General features: G+C 42.0%; 2 protein-coding genes across 3 annotated transcripts in view; one reads left to right on the top strand and one right to left on the bottom strand.

The window, feature by feature from the left end:
* COG5 (component of oligomeric golgi complex 5) overlaps window positions 1-27,192 on the top strand; it is a 349,021-nt gene that overhangs the window by 24,463 nt on the left and 297,366 nt on the right. The window contains exon 1 of one of the 2 annotated variants that reach the window (XM_075927034.1): window positions 4,451-4,530. The exons of the other annotated variant lie outside the window; for it this stretch is intronic. Coding sequence (XP_075783149.1) covers window positions 4,503-4,530 — 28 coding nt within the window. The 5' untranslated portion in view covers window positions 4,451-4,502. Of the gene's footprint in view, window positions 1-4,450; window positions 4,531-27,192 lie in introns of those variants that run through there. 2 annotated transcript variants of the gene reach the window in all.
* Window positions 23,312-24,750, bottom strand: GPR22 (G protein-coupled receptor 22). Its single transcript, XM_075927084.1, has one exon. The coding sequence runs from the start codon at window positions 24,734-24,736 to the stop codon at window positions 23,435-23,437; it is 1,302 nt and encodes a 433-aa protein (XP_075783199.1). The 5' UTR covers window positions 24,737-24,750; the 3' UTR covers window positions 23,312-23,434.

Here is a 27,192-nt window from a genome sequence, read left to right as displayed (position 1 = left end):
CATGGTGTTTATTTTTAATCCCATCAGTTATTTTATTCTCTAAAGCAGTGGTCCCCAACGGTTTGGGGCTGCCAGGCGCCTGGGGCTGGGGCCGCTCACGCACCGGGCGTCCAGGAGCGGGGCCACTCATGGGCCACATTCCTGGGGGCGAGGCCAAACATGCGCCCGGGACCGGCACCGGATTCTGCCACGATCCCGGGGCAGGGGCCGCCCATGTGCCCGGGGCTGGCACCTGCCGCACGCCTGGGGGCGGGACCAGCCCAGATTACTCCACGGGCACACACAAATGGCCCAGTGGGCGCCGTGGCGCCTCTGGGCACCGCGTTGGGGACCACTGCTCTAAATCATAAGCATTTATCTGTCTTGTTGTTTTAAAAATGTTGTTGTTATCCATATTAATGTCCAATCCTTTTTTAGATCTACTAAACTCTTGAATTTAATATTATTTTAATTTATTTATTATGTAAATACTGAATATGTCTGTCTGACCCAGTATTGCGTTTAATACTTACTCTTTTTATAAGTGAGGAGAGGGGATAGTGACCTCACTTTATACATGTTTGCTTGTTGGGCAAGATGAATAAGTGGGGAGCAAGTGCTGAACCCTTTCAAAAGATCATGGCTTTTGAACAGTCTTATTACCAGGCTTTTAAAAAAGGGAAGTCTCCTTGCTTCTAGTTGAACAGAATTTACTGTTATGGGATAGGGAAGTACATGGGGAAAATATCAATGTTCTAGAGCAGGCCTTGGTAAAATAAGGCCTGTGGGCCACATCTGGCCCACCCAAGCCACTGGATCTGGTCTGCAGATGCTATGGGGAGCCCTAGGCAGGCTTCCCACTTGCCTCACCCTACCCTCACTCTGCTCAAATGCGGCTGTGGGGCGGTTTCACTTTAAAAACACAGCCTGGAGGGTAGTGGGGGGAGTTTCTGGCCAGGAACTGGCCAATGGGAGATGCCTGTTTCCATAACAAGCAGCCAGGGGCTAGTAGTTATTCACAGAATCCATGGCTGCAGCCTGTGCTGGGGTGAGGCAGACAGAGGATGAGTCAGGAATGAGCTGGGGGCTGGTAAGTCACCTGACCAGAGTCTGTCTTCAGCACCCCAGTCCCTCCCTTCCTAACTCTCTGACGACCACTCCTGCCTCCCTACTTCATATACACAAATCCTCTGCACCTCCTCCCAGATCCGGCACCCCTAGGGTTGCCAGATGGTTTAACCGAAAGTACTGAACACCCCTCTCCCCTGCCCCCCCAGAAAAAAAATTGTTGAGGGGGGAAAAAAAAGGGGGGGGCAGACTAAAGTTGTTAAGCAAAAAAAAAAAAAAAACCTCAGCATGGCTCCTTTAAGAAGAGGCTTTTTTGCCTGTGGCCATTTTGTTTTTCTGTTCCAGCAACAAGACAAGCCCCTGTGGAACCAAGTAAGTGGGGGGGCGTCCAGAGGGCCTGGCAGGAGGGACGGGGGCTGGGCCCGGTTGCTGAGTGTGTCGTAGGGTTGCTAGCTATCCGTTATTTTTGCCTCCTGGCAGGGGGAAAAAATAAGAAAATACTGGACATTTTAGCTGTCTGGTATTTTCTGAAATTTTTTTTACCGGACAGGAGGTGAAAATACAGGACTGTCCGGGTCAATACCGGACACCTGGCCACCCTAGGCACCCCTGTCCCAGATTGACCATTTTCCAAATTCTTGGAGTGGTCTCCCATCAAAAATTATTGCCTACTACTGTTCTAGACTCACTGTTGCTCCTATAAAATCAGTCTCTGTAACAACTTTATAGCTGAGATTCAATGAAGAGGAAAATAGAGACATGTACATTCCATAAGAGGATCAATTGCTGGAAATAAAAAACAAAGTTGAAACTACAATTTTTTTGAAGAGGTGCAGAGGCACTAGAGTGCAAAATACTTGTTATATTTAAAAATATAAAACAAAAATAATTTAGCCAAGCAGTAGTACAATCATCTGGTTAAAAATAATAGCCTTCCTGTGTATGATTAGGAAAGCTCAGTGATGTATGGGTTTTGGTTTTTAAATTTGAACTGATTGATGTTAAATTAACTGCAGAGTAGTTTGGTCTCCGGGAGCCATGGATAATGACATGCTAGAGTCTTAGACTATTGTGATTAGAAAATTAAATTGAGAAGGCACAGGTCTCTCCTTATTGTTGCAGATAAAATCATAGATAGAGAAACTCCTGAAAGACCTTCAGCTTCAGTTCACCTGTCTGACCCAAGTACTTTTGTTCCAAGTACTTATTATGTAATTAACATTCAAATTAATTCCAGAATAGGTCACCATGTTGCTGCCACTTATCAGAAATTTAACGCTCAAACTATGTCAAAAGGAATTGGCTGAGCAATAACAATTAGAGGAGGGTGCCTCTGGAAGCTGAAATCAGAAGCCATACTTCAATATTCCTTTGCACTGCTTGCGGGTTAGTTTCTCAGTTCTCAGGCAGCTGACTCCACTGGCATTTGAAAGAATGCCTTATTACTTTGCAAAATTGTAATCTTTTCAGGGACTGTGACGAATAATATTTTGTGCATATACAAAGTACTGCTTATCAGTATTGAAATAATACACGAGTAATTAAGACTTAAATAGTTGTATTAGTTCTATATAGCAACTTTTATCTGTGTTCACACTTGGGACTGATCTAAATTTGGACATCCACGCCTCTGAAAGATGCAGTTTAACTAACCTGATCCCAGGTGTAGACCACATTAGTTCAATGAGAGAATTATCCCACTGACATAGTTTCTGCCTCCTGGGGAGGTGGAATATATATGCCTATGGGAAAACCATTCTATTTGGCATAAATAGGGTCTTCACTGAAGCTAGGGATTTGAGAAAGTGTATAATTGAACAGCCATGTAAATGCATAAAATTTTAGTGGTTACATGACTCCTTGATAGTTCCCCTTGGTGAGGCTGTCAGCCAGTGTGCTTCCAGCACCACTCCCGGGGAGCCCCCTGCCATCTCATGCTGCTGCCTCTCTTTATTAGAGGTGGCAGGTGAGAGCCACTTTAAAGCTTCCCATGCAGACCGGCTCCCACCTGCCGCCCCGTGCTATGGCCTCTGATACAGAAGCAGCAGTGTGAGGTGGCAGCAACTCCTGTCTGTGGGGAGCCCAGACTCCCCATTGATGGAGGCTGTGCTGGCATCCACGGAGCAGCTTCTGTTTGTGGCTAGCCTGGGCCTGCCACAGACAGGCTGGTCTACGGCAGCCTCCTTTGCTTCTCCCCACTGCTGTCTTAGAGGCAGCAGCATGGGGAAGGAGGTGAAGGTGGCCCTGCCACTGGGGACTATCAAATTTTGTGTGGTTACATGACTATTGAATTAATTGCTGTCTAACATCCTAAGCCTTCTCATACAACCTAACCTTGACTCCTGCATCCCCCCCCCCTGCATGCCAGCCCCCTGCATTGAACCCCTCCTACATCTCAACTTTGACTCTTGTGTTCCCAGGGGTGGGGAAAAGGGCCTCTGTGGGCTGGATCCGGCCCGCCAAATGGGTTGATCTGGCCTGTGGAGGCCCTGACGCTCCCCTGCCCTGAAGGCCAATTAAGGCCTGCAGATGGGAGGAAGTGCGTGAAGTCTCCTCCTGCCCTGCAAGGAGTGCAGGGCACTGCACACTCCTGGCAGGGTGGGAGGAGACTTTGCATGCTCCCCCTGCCCCCAGGCCAATCAGGGCTTGGGGGAGGAGGGAGCATGCAAAATCTCCTCTTACCCTGCAAGGGGCTTGTCACTTAGTCAACTGCCAGCTGCTTCTCAGGTGGCGGTTGACTCTGAGCACAGTGCTCCCTAGCAGGGCAGGGACAGGGAGTGAGAGACTTTGCACACTCCCCCTCTCCCAGGCCCTGATTGACCTGGGGGCAGGGAGGAGCACACAAAGTCTCCTCCCACCACAGAGAGACAAGGGTGCCTAAAGGGAACTGCCAGCTGTTCAGAACAGCTGGTGGTTCTCTGGGGGGCGGGGACAAAGACTTTGCGCCCTCTCCAATCCCCAGACCAATCAGGGTCTGTAGGCGGGGAAGGAGGGAGTGTCCTGCCTCTGCACCTTCCACCTGAGGCCCTGCCCCCTTTGGGGTAGTCCAGGGCCACTTCTCAAGCAGACCCTGGTCAAAAATGATTGCCCACCCCATGCTTCCCAGTTGCCAGGCCTAACTCCTGCAACCCCCACGCACCCAAACCTTCTGCCTTGAGCCCTTCTGCACTCCACCCCACACTTAAATTTCTTACAGGCACTGTTGTATGGCCAGACCCTTTCTCCCTGCCTTTAACTTCCCCAAAGGACAGTGCCTGTAAGAAATTTAAGTTACTTTTACCCAGGTCAGGAGTCTATACCTAGAATGTGGGGGGTGGAGTTTCTTTTCGACTACAGAGCATGCCAAAGTACTTTTAAGAAAAACAAATTCATTAGATCTTTTTCCATTTTTTTTGGTTTCTAGTTGTTCGTGTTGTAATTTGATAGATTTGCACAAGCAGCTGTTGGCAGAAGCGATGCATTCTTTTCTGTTCAAGGTTGAAGGTATTGCTATTAACATTTGTATTCAGTTCTTGCTTCTCAATGGTATTCATGTTATGTGTGTTCTAGTGAATTGCTTGCTCTTGATGTCTTTACTTCAGTTGGTTTGTGGATAATAGCACATTCATACCCGGTGATGGTGATTTTCCAACAGATAAAACTGCCTTTTTCTATGTATATGTGCCGTGGATGTTTGGATCTTGGGAAATCAGGGTTGAGAAAAGTGGAATGATTTATAATAATGTAATGTGTAATGAAGAAGCAATACATGAAGCATTATGTGAAGCAATACATTTGTCATCAGATGTGAAGCATTTTCCCCACCACCAGTGCTTATTTATGATACAAAATCTACAGCAGGCTGTGGGAGAGCCTGGCAAAATTAAAAGTAAAACTGGCCTAATATGGCTGTGGGAATAATTTTCTGATACAGCCAAGACGACATGTTTTACTGCAATGATGATGTTCCAGCAATAACGTTGAGCTGTTTATCTGATACAGTATCAAGTTAAACCATTACAAAACAGGATAGGAAGTTGAAGATTAGAGAGAGATAACAGAACACCAGATGAGTATTTCCTAAATCTATTTAATAAGAGAAACTAGGGGTCTGCACCCACTGCTCACTATGCTTGCCAACTCATCCACTTCTGTGTGGATAGGTGTCTGGCCGAGGGGGAGGGTGCAGGAGTGGGCTGGGCGCAGGGTGTCTGGCCAGCAGCAAGGGGGCAGTAGCCAGCTAGGGGTAGGTGTCTGGCCAAGGGGGAGGGTGCAAGAGCAGGGTAGGGTGCAGGGTCTTGGTGGAAGAGGTGAGTAAAGGGGTTGGTGGTGTGGGGAGAGGATGCATGACTTGTGGTTTCCTCTCCGGGGCACTGGAGTGGGGGATGCTGCATGGCTTTGGTCCCGCCCAGGAGGAGGGCGGGAATGCAGCTCCCAACCCCCACTCAGGAGGGTGCATGGCTCCTGCCTCCCCACGGCAAGAGGGGAAGGTGTGGCATTACCCCCCTGGGAGGGAGGAGAGGGAAGGGCATGCAGCTCCCATCCTGTGGCACGGAGGGGAGGGACGAGGCATGGCAGAGGGGACAGTGGGATGCAGTGTGACGTGATGCTGCTGCTCTGTCATCCCGCAGGACACATTTTTTTTATATAGAGAGACAAGGACATGCTGTCTTCTAATAGCTGTATTCCCATTAGCATGACTGAGTGTAGAGTTGTTAAGACATAGCTAATGCAGAAATGAATGTAAAGATACTTAAAACATTTTGTACATTTACGTTCTTCATTTGTTTTTTTTTTTATGGCTAAGTAGTTTCAGGTCCTGTATGTGCATCTCTGAGATTTTTGTGATACTTTGTGACGTTGTGAGGTGGGAAAACATCTTTCTTTTTGTTGCTGTGTGAAAGACTTTTATGAAGCAATGGGCTTAAATTTCAGCAAGGGAGATTTAGGTTGGACATTAGGAAAAACTTCCTCACTGCCTAAACACTGGAAAAATTGCCTGGGGAGGTGTAGAATCTCTATCACTTGAAATATTGAAGAGCAAGTTGGACATCTGTCAGGGATGATATAGACAGTGCTTGGTCCGTCTGAGAGGGCAGGAGACTAGACTCGATGACCTCTCAAGGTCCCTTCCTCTAGGATTCTAAGAAGTCTCTTGACTGGAAAACTGCAAGAGAAGTCCCATCCCCATCAAAGTGGATAAGTAATGCAAAACACACAATGTGCAGTTGATGTCAATTAGGATAGAACTCTTGGCTGTCACCTATTAAGATAGAACTCTTGGGATTTTAACTCTGTGTTAGAACATAAAAACGGCCATACTGGGTCAGACCAAAAGTCCATCTAGCCCAGTATCCTGTCTTCCAACAGTGGCCAATATCAGATGCCCCAGAGGAAGGGAACACAAACAGGTAATCATCACATGATCCCTCTCCTGTCATCCATTTCCAGACAGACAGAAGCTGCGGACACCATTCCTACCCATCCTGGCTAATAACCATTGATGGACCTAATCTCCATGAATCTATCTTGCTCTCTCTTCAACCCTGTTAAAGTTCTAGTCTTCACAACATCCTCTGGCAAGCAGTTCCGCAGGTTGATTGTGTGCTGACTGAAGAAAAACTTCCTTTTGTTTGTTTTTAATCTTCTGCCTATTAACTTTATTTGGTGACCCTTAGTTCTTATATTGTAGGAATAAGTAAATAACTGTTCTTTATTCACTTTTTCCACACCAGTCAAGATTTTATAGACCTCTATCATATCCTCCCTTAGTCTTCTCTTTTCTAAGTTGCCTCTTTTCTAAGTTGATTTGTGGGATTAAAAGGTTCTTAGCCTGAAACTCAATAATATACTTTATACCTCTAAAATGCTGTTGTGAAGTTGTTATATATTTGATTTGTTTTTATGTGCAAGACATGCTAATTTTTCCAGAGAGCCTATCACTTAAGGATTCAACCTTAAGAAGCTGAATGTGTGTCTTCAGGTGGATAATGAATGCCTTAGGTTTAACAAGATGAACAGACAACAATAGAGAGGACAATAGTTCTGGTATATAACTTTTGATAGAAAGTAAGAAGCATTTCAGAAAGCCTAGAAATCCATGCATACTGTTGATATCTCTGCTGTTGTGAGAAGTGCTTAGTGTATCTTTCTCACAAGATGAGACTACTGCAGTTTGAATCTTATGTGTACACTATGTATGCATGTTACCACACCCATAATAAGGGAAAAAATAAACATTTGGTTTAGGAAAGCATGCTATCAAGTTTGAGGTTTCAAAGTTCAATTGTTATTACTGTAATCTCAAAATAAGTTGGTTAGAATTGTTTTAAATCTTGTTTTCTTTAACTGTACCATAATGTTAGAAAATGTGACAATGGTTTGTATTTTGCGTATGTCAAAGTTAAGATATTTTTAAATATCATCTTGGTGTGTGAAACTGTTTCAGCCCAAGAGGGGATAGCTTACTAGTCAACTTTTTGGGTGAAATTCATCCCAATTCAGAAGTCAGATCTTGAGTTTAAATATTGCTAATCTTCTATGGGTAGTGATTGTGAAAGTTCACAGGTCTGTTGTGCTGTGCATCTGTAGATACAAAATTTGTGAGCACAGCCTAAAATCTTTACTGCAGACAGAAGTGGTGAACTGTTGATGGAAGGTGTTGACGGTGGGCGTACTGTGTATAGGAGGCATCTGAGTGGCACAGGGAGAGGTGGCAGATTTTGTGAAGGGGAATTGTAAGCCAAGAGTTGAAGGGATCATTAGGTTCTCTGGTAGGTGGTGGGAGCTGAAATGGCACAGCCTAATGATGGTGAGGTATATTGGGGTGCATTACATCTTGAAGGGATAACTCAGGACTTTGGAATTCACATCCCAAGGTTAAAAATTGAGCTCAGCCTATTGGAAGTGGTTGTAGATAGAGTAACTTACTCAAAAGAGTTGGTATGATAAGTTTCCCATGATGACATATGAATATTTCTCACCATGAACATCATCCAGCCTGCCTGTCTTTGCCCTTATCATCCCTTGCTGCACACGATCTTTATACAAAACTTGCTGGTCTTGGGCACAGATCTATTTTATCTTTCTAATCCATTATTTCTCAAGCCATTTAAAAATAAAGAACATTTTCCTGCTTAAATTGTAACTCTACTCAATGAACATTTAAGGAAGTAGATTGTACACATAGAGCTGGATTCTCCACTCACATTGTCATAATTCTCCCACTGAATTCTATGGGCTTAAACTAGTGTGAGAAGTGAGTCAGATTTGGCTTAATTTTTTTAAAAGTTGTGAAATTCACTCCGTTCAGTATCACCATTAAAAAATTTTTTTCTTTGCATTTTTAGTCCAAGAAAAAGGATGAAAAAACCCATAAGATTAAGGGCATTATTTTAAGTTAATAAATTTAGGCTGCATTGAAAAAGATTTTTAAAAAGAACCATAAGTTATTTAAAGAAAAAAAAAAAAAAAGTAGAACTGGAAATCAGAATTGTTCATACAAAACAGATATTTACTTGAGAACAATCAACTGTGCAACTGTTCTGACAAATATATCATCAAAAAGTTTTCACCGTGTTGTTATATGCACATTACCTACCAGCAAAAAAGCTATTTTAGCTGTCCGGGGTAAATTTCCAGGTAAATATTGTAAATCTCAAATAAGACTTTTTGTTTTGTTTTTGTTTTGTTTGTTTTTTAGTAATGCTTGAGAGAGAATCATGATTTTGTCTGGCCAGATAGCAGATATGCACTCTAAATGCTAAATGATGTTTATACAGGAGGCCCCCACCTTACAACGGCACTATTTACGACCCTCTACCCCACTTATGACCTTTTCCATAAGTGCGGAAGGGGCCAAAATCCCCCAATTTATGTCCTCATTCCCGCATTTACGATGGCGTACAACGCCTGTTGTAAATGTGGGCTCGAGTTACGATGCCCCCGACTTGCAATAATATCCCCGGAGCCGATTGCGTTGCAAGTCAGGGGCAGTCTGTACATGCAAGATACCTTTATATAGGATCCCTTTTTACACTTTAGAATTTATGCCTCTGTGTTTATAATGTACATGTGTTTTAGGGATGTTAGCGTGCACCTATTTACACTATTAAACAATAAGTCGGCTCATCGGTTAATTCTAACTGTTACAGGCATCCCTCCTGGGGCGGGGGGGGAGACGGTGCCTGTGGGGAGCTGGCTTAAAACCCATCTTTTCTCTCCCCCCCCCCCCCTTTCCCCCCCAGTACTAGCTCCTGCCAGGCTGCCTCCCTGTCTTCCTCCCTTCTCATTTCCTCCCCCCCCCCCCCGCTACCTCTCTCAGAGGTAGCAGGGAGGGAAGAGGCAGGTAGGAGCTGATACACATGGGGAGTCAGCTTTCAAGCCATCTCCTTGCATATACCAGCTCCTGCTGAGCCAGTTGCCTCCCTCCACCACTGCTACCTCTGCATCAGAGGTAGCAGCATATGAGGGCGGGTGGAGGCAGGATCCGAGTTTTAAGCCGGCTCTTTATGCATGCCAGCTCCCACGGAGCCTGCTGCCTCCCCCAAAGATAGCGCAGGGGGGAGGAGAGAGGGCAGGCAGGAGCTGGTGCTCTGGAGGAGCTGTCTTTTAAGCCACCTCCCCATGAGCACCGGTACCTGTAGAGCCACTCCCTCCCCACCCCACTTCTGTCTCTGATAGAGATAGAGCAGTGTTGGGGGGAAACAGGTGGGAGCCTGTACATTAAATACATAAATAAATGGAGATTGCCTATCTCCTAGAACTGGAAGGGACCTTGAAAGGTCATTGAGTCCAGTCCCCTGCCTTCACAGCAGGACTAAGTACCATCCCTGACAAATTTTTGCCCCAAATCCCTAAATGGCCTCCGCAAGGACTGAACTCACAACCCTGGGTTTAGCAGGCCAATGCTCAAACCACTGAGCTATCCCTCCCCCTTTTCAAGCTGATTCCCTCTGTGTACTGGCTCCCATGGAGCTGCTTGCCTCCCATGCTGCTGTCTCTTTCTTCATCAGAGGCAGCAGTGGTGGGAAGAGGCAGGAACTGGAGCTTGTGGGGAGCCAGAGCTCCCACCTGCCCCCATTTGCATATAAACATGTTACTGCTTAAAAAAAAAAAAAAAAAAAAAAAATTCAAGAGTACATGTTTACAAAAAAAAACCCATAACCTTTAACATCCCTAGTGTGTTTACCTAAGTATTCATGGAGGGAAGACACTTTGAAGTACAGTAAAACTCCATTAGTCTGGCATCCAATACTCTGGCACTCCTGATGGTTTCGCACCATCAGGAACTTGGAAGTGCTCAGGGCTGCCGGACAATTGGAGCTGCTCTGCACCCGGCTTCCCCATTCAGCCGCTGCTGAAACTGACCAGCAGCTGAATCGGGGAAGCCGGGAGCAGAGCAGCTGGGGTGCTGCCGGGTTGGTCCCATAGCGCTGCCCCTAGGGGCTGTGGGACCAACCCGGCAGCACCCCAGCTGCTCTGCCCCAGGCGTCCCGATTCAGCCGCTGCTGAAACTGACCAGCAGCGGCTGAATCGGGGATGCCTGGGGCAGAGCAGGACTATCGGAAGGCGGGGCTATGAGGGGTCTGGGATGGCATCCCCCCACCCCACCCCCAGACCTCTCATAGGGCCCCCCCCCGATAGTCTGGCATATCTGATAATCCGGCACCCCCTGGGTCCTAAAGGTGCCGGATTATCATAAGTTTACTGTGGTAAGTATCCAGAGATATTTTAAAATAACCTAACTGATTCCTAGCCTTCTAGCATTGGGAAATAAAATTAACAAATGCCTATATACAAATGCGAGAAGTATGGGTAATAAGCAGGAAGAACTGGAATTGCTAACAAATAAATACAACTATGATATCATTGGTATTACAGAAACCTGGTGGGATGGGACGCATGATTGGAATGTTGGTATGGAAGGGTACGGCTTGCTCAGGAAGGACAGACAGGGAAAAAAGGGAGGAGGGGTTGCCTTTTATATTAAACATGTACACACTTGGACTGAAGTGGAGATGAACGTAGGAGATAGCTGTGTAGAGAGTCTCTGGATTAAGCTAAAAGGGGTAAAAAATGAGGGTGATGTCATGCTAGGAGTCTACTACAGGCCACCTAGCCAGGTGGAAGAGGTGGATGAGGCCTTTTTTAAATAATTAACAAAACTATCCAAAGCCCAAGATTTGGTGGTGATGGGGGACTTCAACTATTCAGACTTATGTTGGGAAACTAACACAGCGGGGCACAGGCTATCCAATAAGTTTCTGGACTGCATTGGAGACAACTTTCAGAAGGTTGAAAAAGCTACCAGAAGAGAAGCTGTTCTGGATTTGATTTTAACAAATAGGGAGGAACTAGTTGAGAACTTGAAAGTGGAAGACAGTATGGGGGACAGTGATCATGAAATAATAGAGTTCATGATCTTAAGGAAAGGTAGAAGGGAGACCAGCACAATTGAGGTAATGGATTTCAGAAAGGCAGATTTTGATAAGCTCAGAGAACTTGTAGGTAAGGTCCCATGGGAAGCAAGACTGAAGGGAAAAACAACTGAGGAGAGTTGGAAGTATTTCAAAGGGATGTTGTTAAGGGCCCAAAAGCAAACAATTCCGCTGTGTAGGAAAGATAGAAAATATGGCAAAAGACCAGCTTGGCTTAACAAGGAGATCTTGCATGATCTCAAAATAAAAAAGGAGTCCTATAAAAAATGGAAACTAGGACAACTAACAAAGGATGAATATAGGCAAGCAACACGGGAATGCAGGGGCAAGATTAGAAAGGCAAAGGCACAAAATGAGATCAAACTAGCTACAGGCATAAAGGGAAACAAGAAGACCTTTTATAAATACATTAAAAGCAAGAGGAAGACCAAGGACAGGGTAGGCCCACTGCTTAGTGAGGAGGGAGAAGCAGTAACAGGAAACTTGGAAATGGCGGAGATGCTCAATGATTTCTTTGTTTCTGTCTTCACCGAGAAGTCTGGAGGTGTGCCTAACGTAGTGAATACAAGCAGAGAGAGGGTAAGTTTAGAAGATAGGATACACAAAGAACAAGTTAAAAATCACTTAGGTAAGTTAGATGTCAGCAAGTCACCAGGTCCTGATGAAATGCATCCCAGGATACTCAAGGAGCTGATAGAGGAGGGATCTGAGCCTTTAGCTATGATCTTTGAAAAATCATGGAAGACGGGAGATTCCAGAAGACTGGAAAAGGGCAAATATTGTGCCCATCTATAAAAAGGGGAATAAGAACAACCCAGGAAACTACAGACCGGTCAGTTTAACGTCTGTCCCAGGGAAGATAATGGAGCAGGTAATTAAGGAAATCCTATGCAAACACTTGGAAGGTAATAAAGTGATAGGGAATAGCCAGCATGGGTTTGTGAAGAACAAGTCATGCCAAACTAATCTGATAGCTTTCTTTGATAGGATAACGAGCCTTGTGGATAAGGGAGAAGCGGTGGATGTCATATACCTAGACTTTAGTAAGGCATTTGATACGGTCTCGCATGATATTCTTATTGATAAACTAGGCAAATATAACTTAGATAGGGCCACGATAAGGTGGGTGCATAATTGGCTGGATAACCGTAGTCAGAGAGTTGTTGTTAACGGTGCTAAATCCTGCTGGAAAGGGATAACAAGTGGAGTTCCTCAAGGGTCTGTTTTGGGACCCGTACAGTTCAATATCTTCATCAATGACGTAGATATTGGGATAGAGAGTACGCTTATTAAGTTTGCAGATGATACCAAACTTGGTGGGGTTGCAACTTCTTTGGAGGATAGGGACATAATTCAAAATGACCGTAGCAAATTAGAGAAATGGTCAGAGGTAAACAGGATGAAGTTTAATAAAGAGAAATGCAAAGTTCTCCACTTTGTATGGAACTCATTGTTCCTTCCTTACAAGATGGGAAGCGACTGTCTAGGAAGGAGCATGGCGGAAAGGGATCTAGGGGTCATAGTGGACCACAAGTTGAATATGAGTCAACAGTGTGATGCTGTTGCAACAAAGCAAATATGATTCTAGGTTGTATCAACAGGTGTGTTGTAAGCAAAACTCGTGAAGTCATTTTGCCGCTCTACTCTGCACTAGTTAGGCCTCAGCTGGAGTACTGTGTCCAGTTCTGGGCGCCACATTTCAAGAAAGATGTGGAGAAATTGGAAAGGGTACAGAGAAGAGCGACAAGAATGATTAAAGGTCTAGAGAACATGACCTATGAAGCCAGGCTTCATGAACTGGGCTTGTTTAGTTTGGAAAAAAGAAGATTAAGGGGGGGGGGGGGGACATGATAGCGGTTTTCAAATATCTAAAAGGGTGTCACAAGGAGGAAGGAGAAAATGTGTTCCTCTTGGTTTCTGAGGACAGGACAAGGAGTAATGGGCTTAAAGTGCAGCAAGGGAGGTTTAGATTGGACATTAGGAAAAAATTCCTAACTGTCAGGGTGGTCAAATATTGGAATAAATTGCCAAGGGTGGTGGTGGAATCTCCCTCTCTGGAGATATTTAAGAACAGGTTAGATAGACATCTGTCAGGGATGGTGTAGACGGAGCTTGGTCCTGCCTTGAGGGCGGGGGGCTGGACTCGATGACCTCTCGAGGTCCCTTTCAGTCCTATGATTCTATGAACTATGAAGTGACCTGTCATTAGTAAATATTTTACCTGCCTTAAAATCAAATATTTCTCTGTCGGTGTCTTAAGAAGGGCTGTGTTTCAAAGGTTAAGCTAGCTAATTCTCTTAGAGACTCCAATATTTGCTGCAGTTATTCAAACTCTACTTGCCTTGGGATAAGATGTGTGAATTTTAATAGAATTGGTGATTTTTTTGTGAGGGGAGTATAAAATTTGCTGAACAGTTTCACACTATAAGTAATAAGTATTTCATAGTCCATTTGCCATCTCCTGCTTTTAGCTTTCTTTTTTTCATGCAGCCACCAACAGTTGTTGTGGTTTCTAACGTTTTGTCCTCCCATTGCCCTCTCTTTTTTTTTTTCTCCCCCCCGTTCATATTCCTTCTGAAAATCCACTTCTCCCCCTTCCCAGAGTCCCAGTGATCTCTGGACAGCCCTTTCTTATTTGAGCTGTTGACCCATGTTTTATCTTGTCTGCATGATATTTTAATCTTTCTGTGGATCATGCCTGTTCTAGTATGTTTTATAGAGAACCAGAGCTATAAAATGCTTAATACTCAACACTTTGTATTGTGTGTTTTAAGTTCATCAAGTTTTCAGACAAGGAAACGAGCACAGGAAGCTTAAATGACTTGTTTGAAATTACACAGAAAATTTTGGTAATATAGGTTGAACCTCTGTTAACTGGGACTCTCTGGTCTGGCAACATCCATGGTCCAGAGTGGTCTGGTGGAGGGCTGAGGGCTGCTGGCCAGGGGTCCTGCGGGCTGGGAAACCCAGTGTGCGGCAGTGGTGCTGGCAGCAGGGAAGGGGGGAGCTGGCCTCTGGCTCGTAGCAAAACCAGGGCCTTGGAGGGGCTGGTGGCAATGGGGAACAGGAAGACCTCCCCTGGTTCAGCAGAATTCCTCATCTGGGACCAGTCATGTCCTAAGGGTGCCGGACGAGGGAGGTCCATCCTGTAGAGATGAGAGAACACCACCGCTGGCTTAGCTAAGGCCAGGTTTACACTACAGACCTAGATTGGTATAAGTATGTCATGTGGGGGTATGAAAAGTCCACACCCCACAACAAAATAGCTATACCAGCCTACCCCTCTGTGTAGACAACACTGTGTTGAAGGGAAGTCATAGCTCATTGATACAGCTACATCTTGGGAAGGTGGATTATTTATGCTGATGGAAGACTCCCTTCTGTCAGTGTAGGAGCACCTTCGCTTAAGTGCTACAGTGATACAGCTACTTTTAAGCATGGACCTGCTTTGTCCCATAATCTGACTACTGGGCCATGCTCCCTTTCTTTATTCCATAAAGTATTGTACTACAGATCAGCATCTTTCACAATTCTTAATGTCTAGGTTATAGGGATATGAAAGGTTAACTGGTAAGCACCACCCTTAAGAGGTTTATGCCACAGTCCTATATTCATAACCCCACCTTGGAGAGAGGGCTCCTCCAGCCTTGTGGGGCCTGCTGCAGACAGGGGCTGCTCTGGCTGTCCCGAGCAGCCCTTTTCCTGGGCATGTCGCAGGTAGTGGCTGCTCTCAGCATCCAGAGCAGTGCCTGCCTGTGGTGGTGGGCCACTCCAGCCTGGCTGCGGTGTGGGTGGGCTGAGCTGGGCTGGTGCAGCACCCCTTAATTGGTTAACTGGTTAATGGGTTAACTAGTTAAAGGGACTTCACATTTGACTGGTTAACCAGTTACATGGGATTTTTACATCCTTATTGGGCTACACTGTTAATTCTTGCAGCATATATGCAAATTAGTGTGCCATCTACGCTGGCTTTGACCAGTTGCTTTGTCTCTGAAGCAGTGTGCAGACCACAGTTTCTGTGCTTCTGCCTTTCATCTGTCTAAAGGGTGTGTGTGGTTTTTAAAAAAAATATTTTTAATACTAATTTTGGGGTAATGGATAGCTGTGTTTTCCCTGCCCCTAGCACTCCTCCCTGCTCTAATCTTCTGGATTAGTTATTGGTCGTGGATTGGGACCCACCCAGATCCTGTGCTCCAGTGCTTGTTTGCTGGCTATATTCACTTTTTAAGTTATGGCAGAGCGGTCTAAAAAGCACTAAATGAAATCCAAATAGTGCTCCACCTGTAAGGTGCCCTGCCAGGCTCAGCAGGCAACAAGTTATTTCCAGTCTGCACTCTGCCTTCTGTCCCTAACTCTGTTGGATTCTGGGGCTGAGCTGGACTGGACCATGGGATTCTTGATCCACCAGAGTAGCTGTGATTCCAACATGGGGAAAATGGACCAGGTATCTCTGGGCAGAGCTGGGAGAGGCTCCAAAGAGAAGGACCACAGTGAGCTGAGCCCAGAGGTAAGAACCAAGAGGCTGTTGGAAAACCAAAGGGAGACTTACGGGGTCATAAGTACTCCTCTCCATAAGTCTTAAACTGGATTCTCAGTGTCTTAGAAAAAGGAGAGGGCACATAAGAATCCCTCCTTCCCAATTTGTCAAGGAGGACTTGGGAAGTATTTCCCTTCTATCCTTCTTGAGGGAATGGGACCCAGCAAGCAAGGCATTTAAAAGATTTTACAAGAAGACTTCAGGCCTTTGGGAAGGAAGGCTGCAAAAGGCCTCACCAAAGCTGTACTGGTGCTCTTATATTCTCTTAGTTTTTTTTATTTTTTTTAAAACCTTTTTTTTGCCAGCTAAGAAGGGAAGAAAAATCATAAAAGATCTAAGTGGTATGAGTCCTTTGTCCTTTGACTCTTCTCCCCTTCCTCCACAGAAGGTTGTAAATTGTTTGGCTCTGACTCTGATCAGAAGTGGGGAAAGAAGCCACAAAGGTGTTTTTCCCCCTGCTTTGAGAATTTCAAGGCCATTTGCAACAAGTGTATCTACTAATAAGATTGAGTCTGAACAGACTCCAGAGAGTAAGCGTCAGAGCAAATGTCTCCTCTCAAAGTCCTCCCCTAATCCTATCATTCCCCTATGCCCCTCCTTCAAGGAAAAACAAAACAATCCAGGTTGAACGGATAAACTAGAGAGAGACAAGCACTTTAACAAAAATGTTTTTAGGTTCTATACGTTCTAGAAACCAATGGATCTGTTTACTGAGATACTGAAGATTGACAGAATCTCTAGCAGAGGATATAGGTATCCTCTCAAAAAGGAAATTCCATCCTAAAGACCGAACAGAATACAAAAGTGGAGCAATTTCTCTAAAAAGGCTTTGAGCCCTCCTCAACTTTCCTCCAGGTTTTCCTAGCAATTCCTTGCTTTTTGAGGGCATCTCGCTCTCCTTCCTGGAAAATCGGAGTCCTTGTGGGTAAATGATGCCCAAATTTTGCCTTCACATAGAAGGAAGTTTCCTTGGCAACAGCATTTGTTGCTAATATCTTACTGGACACCTTGAGATTCTAAGCCAAAGCCATGGCTGCCAGCTCATTGACCAGGCAGGATCTTTGTTTCTGTCCACAGATGGTGAATAGCCAAACCAAGCAAGTGCTGTGCTCTGCCACATTTTACAGTGGCCCTGCTTTTCAGAGAGAAGCTGGACAACATAATGATGGACAGTGTTGCAAAATCTAAATAGTTTGTCCCAATGCCACATTACACCTTTGAGAGAAACTATAGACCAGTCTTCAGACAAAGGTGCTGCTTTTGGCCTTCATCCTTGGGGAAATATTAGCAAAAGGACATCAGGTTTTTCAGATGAAATTCCACTGGAATTTGCATATCTTTTGAGCTCGCTTTCAAAAGCGGCACTTTTGAAAGTGAAAGTAATTAAGATGCGGTTTTGTCGGTGAATGCTCCTGTTTGTTGACAAGCTGCTTTTCCTTAAAAAATGAGGTTTACGTGGCCTGTCAACAAATGGGAGGGTTCGCCAACAAAACCGTGTCTTAATTACTTTCACTTTCGAAAGTGAGCTCAAAAGAAGATATGCAAATTCCAGTGGAATTTGCATATTCTCTTTTGAAAGTCTAGCGTAGTCTAGATACGCCCTTATAGCCTCCGTTTGACAGACTGCATTAACCCTGCTTGGAGCTGAGGCTGAAATTGAAGCTGGGGGGGACAATTTTCCATGGACCTGGGAGATCATTACTTGAGGGATCATCTCTTATTAACTGATTCCACCTCTTCCATTCTTCATCCAGACTCCTATTTTGAATTATCCTGCAATATAAGATATATATCTATATGTGTGTGTGTGTGTGTGTGTGTGTGTGTGTGTATACACACACACACACACAGTGCTTGCCAAACCACAGTGAAAGCTACTCACTAGCCCCACACTGTGCATGCACCAAACTGGCACTGCGCATGTGTGCAGCGCCAGTGAATGGGGCGCATGGAGCGACCGGCTGAAATCTACTTGCCATGGGCGAGTAGAATCAGCGGTTTGTCGTGTGTGTGTGTGTGTGTGTGTGTGTGTGTGTGTGTGTGTGTGTGTGTGTGTGTGTGTACACACACACACACACACACACACACACACACACTCTTCTGCATATGGAAGTAATAGAGAGTGTCCCTCAGAAGAAAAAATGGGAAGGTTCTGCTCCATCTTCATCATTTGGAAGTGAACACGGGGGAATCCAACAATTATAGATCACAAAAGGCTCAACAAATGGATGGAAAAAATGAAGAAAGCTCTATGGAGTCTTCCTTGTCCCTGGGGGCTTCATAACTTCTTTGGGTTTGTGGAGGCATATCTCAACATAGTTATTAGACCTTGCCATTACAGATTTCTGAGGTTTTGCTTGTGGCGTGAAGCATTGTTAGTACTGGGCACTCCAGTTTGGCTTGTCCTCAGCCCTATGGGTCTTTACAAAGATGGTGTAGTCATTGTAGTCAGATATAGGTTACTGGGGATCCACCTTTTAAACTTCTCCCCCTCCCCCCCACCGATGATATCTTTTAATCAAAGCTCTATCCTCAGCAACAGCACACAGAGCTACGTCCCTAATGTTGAATTTCCTGCAGGTGCATGATTTTATTATCAATATCAAGGAAAGCTCCTTGGTTCCATTCACCAAAATAACTTGCTTAGGAGTGGATACAGATATATTGATCTCTAGAAATGGATATATTCTTGCTAAGTTTAAGAAGATTCAAGACTTCCTCAAATAGTTTTGGAACCGCAAGAGGCTTGAAATTGAAACCTCTAACCTTTTAACCACTAGACCTTCAAATATCATGGCTGGGGATTCACATCAGGCTCCTTCAGGGCTTCATTTTAACAACATGGAGTTTTTCCTCTAAAACTCTTGAAGGATCAAGGTGATCAGTATCTTTAAAATGGCAATCAGCCTACATGACTTTCGGTTAGTAACAGTTGTGACAAGCCTGGAGGGCTGGGAAGCACATCAGGGTTCCAAAACTGGCATCTACTAGCTGGAGGAAAGGACTAATATTATAAACTATCTAGAATTAAGAGCAATTAAGCTGATTGTAGAAAGGTTCCAGCCCAGGCTAGAGGGGGAAGCACATTCTGATTCTGCCAAACAGTATTACCATGGCTGCAAATGTGAACAACCAACTGGAAAAAGAAGCCCTATACTACACATCTAAGTGATGGGAATCATGTTCTGAATAGAACATTCTCCTCTGTCCCTCTGGACTGCTCACATTAAGAGAGAGCTGAAACAAAAGACCAACTTTCTCTGAGTAGCCAAGATAAACAACCCCGAGTGCTGCTTGCATCAGGAAAACTGAGTTAATTGTGCAGCCATTTGGCTTGCCCTGAACCAAACTGTTCACAAATCATTTGAATGTATAGAGCTACAGTAATTCAGCAGGGGAGTGGACAACAGATCCATGGGGAGAGATACTCTATCACACTGATAGTCCTCCTCTTGACACTTAGTCTTCCTATTATTAGGGAGATTCAAAAGATTAAAATAATCAGGTGATAGTAATATTGGTAACTCTGCATTGGCCAATGACAGCTTGATTTTTGTACTTAATCGAGCTGAAATAGGACCTCTTGTACCAATCCCGAAGAGACAGATCATACTCTTACAATCTCCTTTTCTTCAACAGGATCAGAACCAGCTTCATTTAATAGCCTGTCTATTGAAAGGGAAAGACTAGTATTGTTAGGTTTGTTCTCCAAAGTTATTGGAACATATTTGTGGAAAGTATTAACCTTGGATATATACTCCTTTATTTGGACCAAGTTCTGTGCTGGTGTTGGGAACCCAAAGCAAATCCTAGAAATCCATGAATTCTGACTATCTTGAAACTTCTTCAAGAAGGCTCGGACAGCGTTTTCAACCTAGCACCATTACATGTCAGGTGTCCTCTCTTTGTAGCAGGATGATCATGGGATCTGCAAGTTCTCTGGAAGGCATTGTTTCATTAGGACAGTCTGATAAGCCAAATGAGCTGTCAGGCCTGTCTTTCCAAAGTGGGACCAGCCACTTGTACTGAGACCCCTGGTGAACCACCTCTTTGAGCCGCTCACATCAATGTCTTGGTTTCTGATGGCCGTCACATCTCCTAGGTAAGCTTTGAAGTTGTCAATGCTTCCTATGCAGGAATGTGTGTTTTTTTTTTTTTTTTTTTTTTTTTTTTTAAGGACAAGTTGGTGCTCAGCTCTAGAATTGTGTATCCTCTTTCCTCCATGCTTCTCAAGAGGAGGGTCTCCCTTCTTTCTGTCCCAGGCCACCAAGGATGTGCTTTAGGCATGAGAAGGGCCTGAAAAGTTTAACTCAAATGTAGAAAGTCCATTTGGAGGTTAGGTGCCCTTTTAGTATTCTCCATTGGAAATGCCAAGGATCTAGAGCTTCCAAGTCATCTGAATTAGACTATGTATTGAAGAAGCACACAAGATATTGGAGATTCTGGTTCCTTAAGGGATCAGGACATGCTCCACGTGATCCCTGATCTGATGACCTTGTATGCATACATTTCTTCTGCCCACACAGTGGAAACATGTAAGGTTGGCCACCTTTATCAAGCACTATGAAGATTTCCTGTCTTCAGAGGCACCTTATGGTTGGAAGGCAGTGCTGAGAAATGATTTTTCCTCTTTGAACAAATGTTATAAATGAGATGGGATACTGCTTTCCTCTTCATTTCACCTTCTTTGTAATCTTCCTTATGTTTGTTCCTTGTTCTCTGCTTCCCCAGTATAAAAAACTGTGGAAGATGTTGGGTTGTAGAATGAACACACTTTTACAGATGGTTTCTTTTATGCATCTTCCATAATTTTTCCATCCCTAACTAGCGTAAGAGCTGAAAGGCCAGATGCTGAGTGGGATCTTTATGTTGTGACTTTTTCTGTTGTGGTCCAATTGATCTTAGTTGGTCAGTTGCCTCTGAAATGTTTATTACTGATATTATTATACAAGTTTTTATAGTTTTGGAATAACTCCTCTGGCCACAAGTAGAAGCAGAAGAGGCATGGCCAGAGGGTGGCACCAAAATGCTAATCTGTCTGCATACGTTGCAAAAATGCCCAGAGCAGCTCAAATGTAAAGAATTGTGAAAGATGCTTCTAGGAAAAAGTAATGTATTGGTAAAACAGTTTCCCAGTTCTTTGATGTTACATTATGATAAAAGAGCTCTAAGATCTTTGAGCTTTTAAAAAAAAGAGAGTGTACCCTGAAGGTGTCAATAACCTTTAAAAGTGAAAACTTTACTTAAAACTGTTTTAATTTCACCTTATGTCCATGGGTATTATTATAGGCTTATTTATATATTCAGATGACTGTAAGTTTTAAAAAATACATATTATATCTTTATCTAGGAATACCTTGTTTGAGTGTAAGAAACCATGTTGTGCTATTAACATTTTAATAGTGTTTCCTGCCCTCCCGTGCATATATTTAAGCGTACAAGATAGATAGATGTGGCAGGAGTGGAACAATTTAATAATCTGTAAATAGAAGCGCTGTGATTTTAAAATGATAGTTTTCTTCCAAAAAAATAAAAAATCATTTTGAAATATCGTTACAACATTGTACATTACATCTGAGCTGTTTGTTTTTGGATAAGACTAGAATTTTATTTAGTATTCTAAGATAAGTAATGTCTTTAGATGAAACTTGGCCTGTTAAGTGGATGCAGCACATTACAGTAAGTGGTGATGTGATGACTTCTATACCAAAGCTATTAAAATATTTACTTAAACAAACTTGAAAAGTTTTAAAGAATCCCTCTTGGTAAAATTCTGTCATAAGTGCTTGATTTTTAAGGAGCAAGAGTATGGGTTTCTAACTATCTCCAAGATGGTTCTTGGGCTGGTTGCATCAGGGCTTTGCTAAGAGAAGTTATCCTCTTTCACCACAAGTATGATTTGATAGGATAAGAATTGAAGAGAAAATAGTTTGGATTTCTTTAAAGCCAGATTTTTTTTAAAAATCTTACTCTGGACATTTGAATGTGTTCAGGTGTATATTTTAGGTAAAAGAAAATGCGCATATTGTAAATAGAGAAAATCTCTAGTGTAGAGGGGATATTCTGCCTTTTATGCATGGAACTTGCATTAACACTAGTTATTAAGAGTTATTTCTGTGTAAATAGGACTAATTGAGATATATGAAGAGGTGATTTATATTACAAATAAAATATTTTTTTTCTTTTCCTTAATACATTTGAAGTTTGTGTCATAATTTTTAGCAGTTACCAAATCAAGGGGATGCATATGGGTACTATTTGTTCCAAATTCCTGGCTTCAAAGCCTGGGATAGCAAATAAGTGCCCATGCCCCTCACACCGAGACCCCGCAGTACCATCTCGGCCCAGCAACTATGTCAATCGGATTAACTTTTGCATTTGGAGCCATTAGTTTCTTGATTCTTTAATTTGGACGTTAGTTGAAGAGAGGGTTAAGATGATGGAGAAATGAACTGCACAAATTCTGTAAAATAGATCCAGGAATATTACCACAGCTGTTGGGCAGCTGACTTTGATAGATGTGTGGCAAGGTGACTGTGGGATCACTCCCCTGAAGATCCTCACATTTTGGAGGGGACATCTGTCTTCTGAGATAATGGTCTAACAAATTCTGTATAAATTTGTTGTTTTTTATTTATTTATTGGGCAACCTTAGAACACAGGATTTTCCCCATTTCTCTGCATTTTACTTCCACTATTCTCCAGAGCCCCAAATTAGTTTTTCTTCTTTCAGTGGAGGGAGGGAAGGAAGTGGAGTTATTCAATGATGTGCAGATTATTGTATGGAAACAAAGTGTACATTCTTAGGTATTTTTGTATTAAAAATTATTCTTTTTCTGGACTAACTTTAAAATATTGCTTCCACTGCCAAAATGGAAGTTTTAGCCCTTGTTTACAGAGGGATATGCTTTAATTGTACATACAGAACCATTACAAGTTAGATGAAGAGGTCGCCTAAGCATGGAGTCAAAATATATTTCATTATCATGAAGTTGCCAATTATTTCTGAAGAACAGAGCCCACACATTAGGATTTTAAAAAACTATATTGTGCAAGTTGTTAAACTCGCACCTTGTTGGAAAATGAAGTATTTCTGAAGTGGAAGCCTATTTAAAAGTCATTTTATATTTACAGAGAATCAGGCATACAAATGTTTGTTTTTAAAAGTGTACACTGCTGTAAGGCTATTTATTTTTTAGAAAATATGACGTACATTAATATCTTTTTGACAAATATACACGATATTACTCTAACAAACTGCCATGCAACATGTATATTAATGAAGAAATTGAATATACAAGTCCTAGTCTATATAACATATATATTGAAAATGTACAGTCTAGCCAATATTTTAAAAGTTTCCCTTATTTGGCAGTATTTTCTACAGTTTGTTCATGTATTTCCTCTTGGATAATTTGGTGAATACTGAAATCTAGTCAGTGACAACCTGAGGTACTAAACATTTCTGCCTTACTTCATTATCTTCAAAAGTAATCTGTTTGTTCCTTTTAGGCTCTATCCATGAGTTATGTATTACAGCATTATTCGGCATAGGATCTGCTTCCACTATTGAAACGACTCGTTTTTTCATTTTACTTTTCAGGACCTTCTGAAATTTTTGCCTAGTGAATGCATAAAGTAGAGGGTGAAATATGGTTGTTCCATATGCCATAACGAGAAAACACAATCTCAGCTTTACCAAAAGGTCACTTGGGCCCAAACATAAAATTGTAGTGTTTAAAACAGAAATGGGTGTCCAGCAGAGAAGAAATGTTGAAATAATTAAAAGGGACATTCTGAAGACTCTCTTTTGTCTTTCCCGTCGTTCCCGGTGTCGCTTTACAGCTCGCCGTAGGGCAATTATTACTGAAACTGAAGTCCTTACACCAAAGACTACATTCCTCCCGCCACTGCTGTGTGACACATCAGTAGTCTCATGCTGTGTAGTCAAAGAAATAGTCTTTTTCTTTCTTGCTTTTTTCTTTTGCCCTGTTGTAAATCTTGTTCCTATTCGAATATTAAGAGCCTGGAGTATTTTGGTGTATGTAATTAGCATTACGATAACAGTGAAGAAAAAAATTGGAATCTGTACTAGGAGATGGTAGTACATTCCCAGTTCAGTGTGATACTCATTTACACTGACACACAAAAGTGTCTTATTTTCCCAAGTACTTGCACTTTGAAGACTGAAAAAATTAACTTCAATGAAGGGAATCAGGAAGGAAAAAAGAGAGACAATCCATATCGATGTCATTAACATCACAGCCCTTCCCAATGTCAGAATTCTATTTGCAGGTTTTACAGAGATATCATATCGGTCCAAAGTGATAGCAAAAACGTTGATTGCTGTCGAAACACTTGCAAAAGAAACACAAGCCTCATGGAAACAGCAAATTAGAGCACTGTTACTCTCCAGTGAAAGCAGAAGGATAACTATAGTTAGAGGAATACATCCCACACAAATTATTACATCAAGTACATGAAGGTTCATTGTAATAATGTTACTGACAGAATTGATTAAGTTGGATTTCATGCAGTAAAGTACCAACACGGTGAGGTTGCTGCCAAGTCCCAACACAATTTCTAACATCAGAAATCCAGTGAGAGAAACTTGAAAGCTTAATGGATATGACAGTGCTTGGTACATATTGGTGTTGATGTCATCAGTGGCATCTCGAACAGTAATGTTAGATTCAGACTGCATGTTGACTTCCAGAATGGGAGAGAAACACATTCTTTTGTAGCAGTTGTTTTTGTCCTAAAAGGTGAGAGAAAATATAAAACTATTTGATTCTGACACTTTTTGAAAAACATTTTAGATATAATGAATTACCTGTTGTATTATATTTATCAAAATGCAATATATATTTAGATCTGTGCATGATTTGGGCTGAAGAATCTGAGGATCTAGAACAACATCAACCAAATACGATTGTTAAAAAGCACCCAAAATTTTGTTAAAAGCCGTTGTTTAGAGACAAGGCCTTGTTTGTGGTGGGTCTCTTACAAAGGACACATGGTAGGACAAGCTACACTAGTACATTGCGTTTTAGCCTGTCTAAAGCCATTTGAAAAGAAAGTCCATATGAATTTAGAGCTTATTACAGAAAGCAATGTCAAAAAATTTTTTTAAGGAAAAACAAGGTCAGAAAAGTGAAGGGGAGTTGCTTGTAAACCATACCTCTTAATAGATCTTTCCTTCTCTAGGTTAGTCTTTTTTTTTTAAAAAACTTTTTTTGTAAAAATGTGATTGACAGAAGATTTGCAGTTCCAAAATTAATTGAATTTTTATAAAACTTTAAAAAGTTTACCCATTAAACTCTTACCCATTATATGTACACAATTTGGAATGTGCTACATTTGCATATTATATGTGCATGTATATTTTAAGTGAATAATAATGTTATGTAATTTCAACTGTAAAATTATAGACAAATAATTTAAATGTAATGAAGTAGATTTTCAGAATATTGCATTTCCATATGCTGATTTGAATATTTACTTCAGGAAATATACTTCATCAATTTGGCTAATAGTTAAAATATTCTCCCTTTGATTTATCGACTTGTGTGTATCCAAGAGTATTTAATAATATTTATATTTGTTATTTAATTAGATGATGGAATTAAGGAAACAGCCACATCAGGATTGTATTTTTTTTATCATGAAATGAAAGTTTCTCTGCTTTATGATGCAGTGAGGCTCAGTGATGTAGCATTATTCACTGCTATATGATATATTTTTTTAATCTTATGGCCACACTTTGTGTGGTTCACAAATGCTAATAAATTGAAATTTAGTATCTGCTTATTAGGCCTGACAGGTATCATATCTGCAGTCCCAAGAACTGAAGTCATAATAGTGCAGTACTGTACTGTTAATTGCAAACTTATTATGATGAAGGTTTTTTGTATGTGTCAAGAGTTACTTTACATGCCCTCTTTAAAAACAAAAAAATTTGAGCCTCAGGTGTGCAGAGAATCATGAAATATTTCAAAAGCTTTTTCAACTTCCACTGTATGCAACCCCAAGAAAGTTTATATATTGCTTTAAGACTGTACTGTTTCCTCTGTGTATGTGGTCTTGTGTAGCGATGAATGTATAATGGAAACCATTCAAATGTATTATTTGATAAATTGAATTCCCTTGAACTGGTAGAAGCCAGAAGAAGATTAGAGTCACATCTACTAAAACAAGCAATGGTCTGAATTGTAAAAATAAGCTAACTGAAATCTTGTGAAAATGGAAAATTTTAAATGTGCCAGATTTTACTAAAAAACAGAGTAAGCATCAGGTTTTTGTCACATCAGATGGATTTGCAGTTAAATAAATGCAGAAATGTCAAGATAGGGAGATAATTAACAAAATACATCTCCTCAAGAACAGTGATCTGTTCCCTTGTAAATGTCAAACAGAGGTTGGGTGCATGCAGCTTCTGACCTACCTGTTTTTTTTTTTTTTGTTGCCTCAAGGGCCTTTCAGCTCACTGTAGCAGCTTGTCATAAATTGATACATGGTGTCTCTGACATAATTTTGACATGTATTTCACCCGGCAGCTGAGTTGTAGCTGGGGTTCTATTTCATCACTTGCAGAATATTTCCATTTTTTTTTTTGTTCCAGAACATCAGCAGCAAGATTTTTGTGACTGAATAAAAGGATTTGATTTCCTGAAATATTTTTACATACCAGTGCATGTTGTTTGTTTTTCCCCTACTTTTTAAAGCCACCAATAAAAGGAAAACTTCTTTTGAGTGACATTAAATTCTTTCCCCCTTTGCATCTCATGGCAGCATATTTTTATTTTCCAAGCTAAATTAAAATAAAAACAGACACATCCGATTTCTGGCTTCAAAAATATATTTAGGCATCCTTTTGTTACAATTGCACATTTGGTTTTATAGTACTTCTCATTACTTTAGAGTGATGGCTTTTTGACATAAGTTGCTTTACATTGTAACATCCAGTTCATGTGCTTTGATGGAAACCATGGACTACCAGTTCTTAATTTGGCTTATTTTCACTAAAGGAGAATACATAAAAGATCATAAAATCAGAGGAAAAATCCATTAGTCATGACAAATAAGTGACTTAATAGGAAGTGTAGAAAAAGCTTGATTAAAGCCTTGTTTAGCTTGCTGATGAAGTATGCACATTCTCCTTTTGGGAATTCATGTTTCATTGTTTCTTCA

This window comes from Pelodiscus sinensis, chromosome 1 (assembly GCF_049634645.1).
Source record: "Pelodiscus sinensis isolate JC-2024 chromosome 1, ASM4963464v1, whole genome shotgun sequence".
Taxonomy (NCBI): domain Eukaryota; kingdom Metazoa; phylum Chordata; order Testudines; family Trionychidae; genus Pelodiscus; species Pelodiscus sinensis.
Note: the sequence above shows the minus strand (reverse complement) of the source record. Positions and strands in the feature narration are given on the sequence as shown.

Excerpts from the sequence above, each read along its gene's own strand:
- GPR22 (XM_075927084.1), bottom strand. The coding sequence starts at position 24,736 with ATGTGTTTCTCTCCCATTCTGGAAGTCAACATGCAGTCTGAATCTAAC.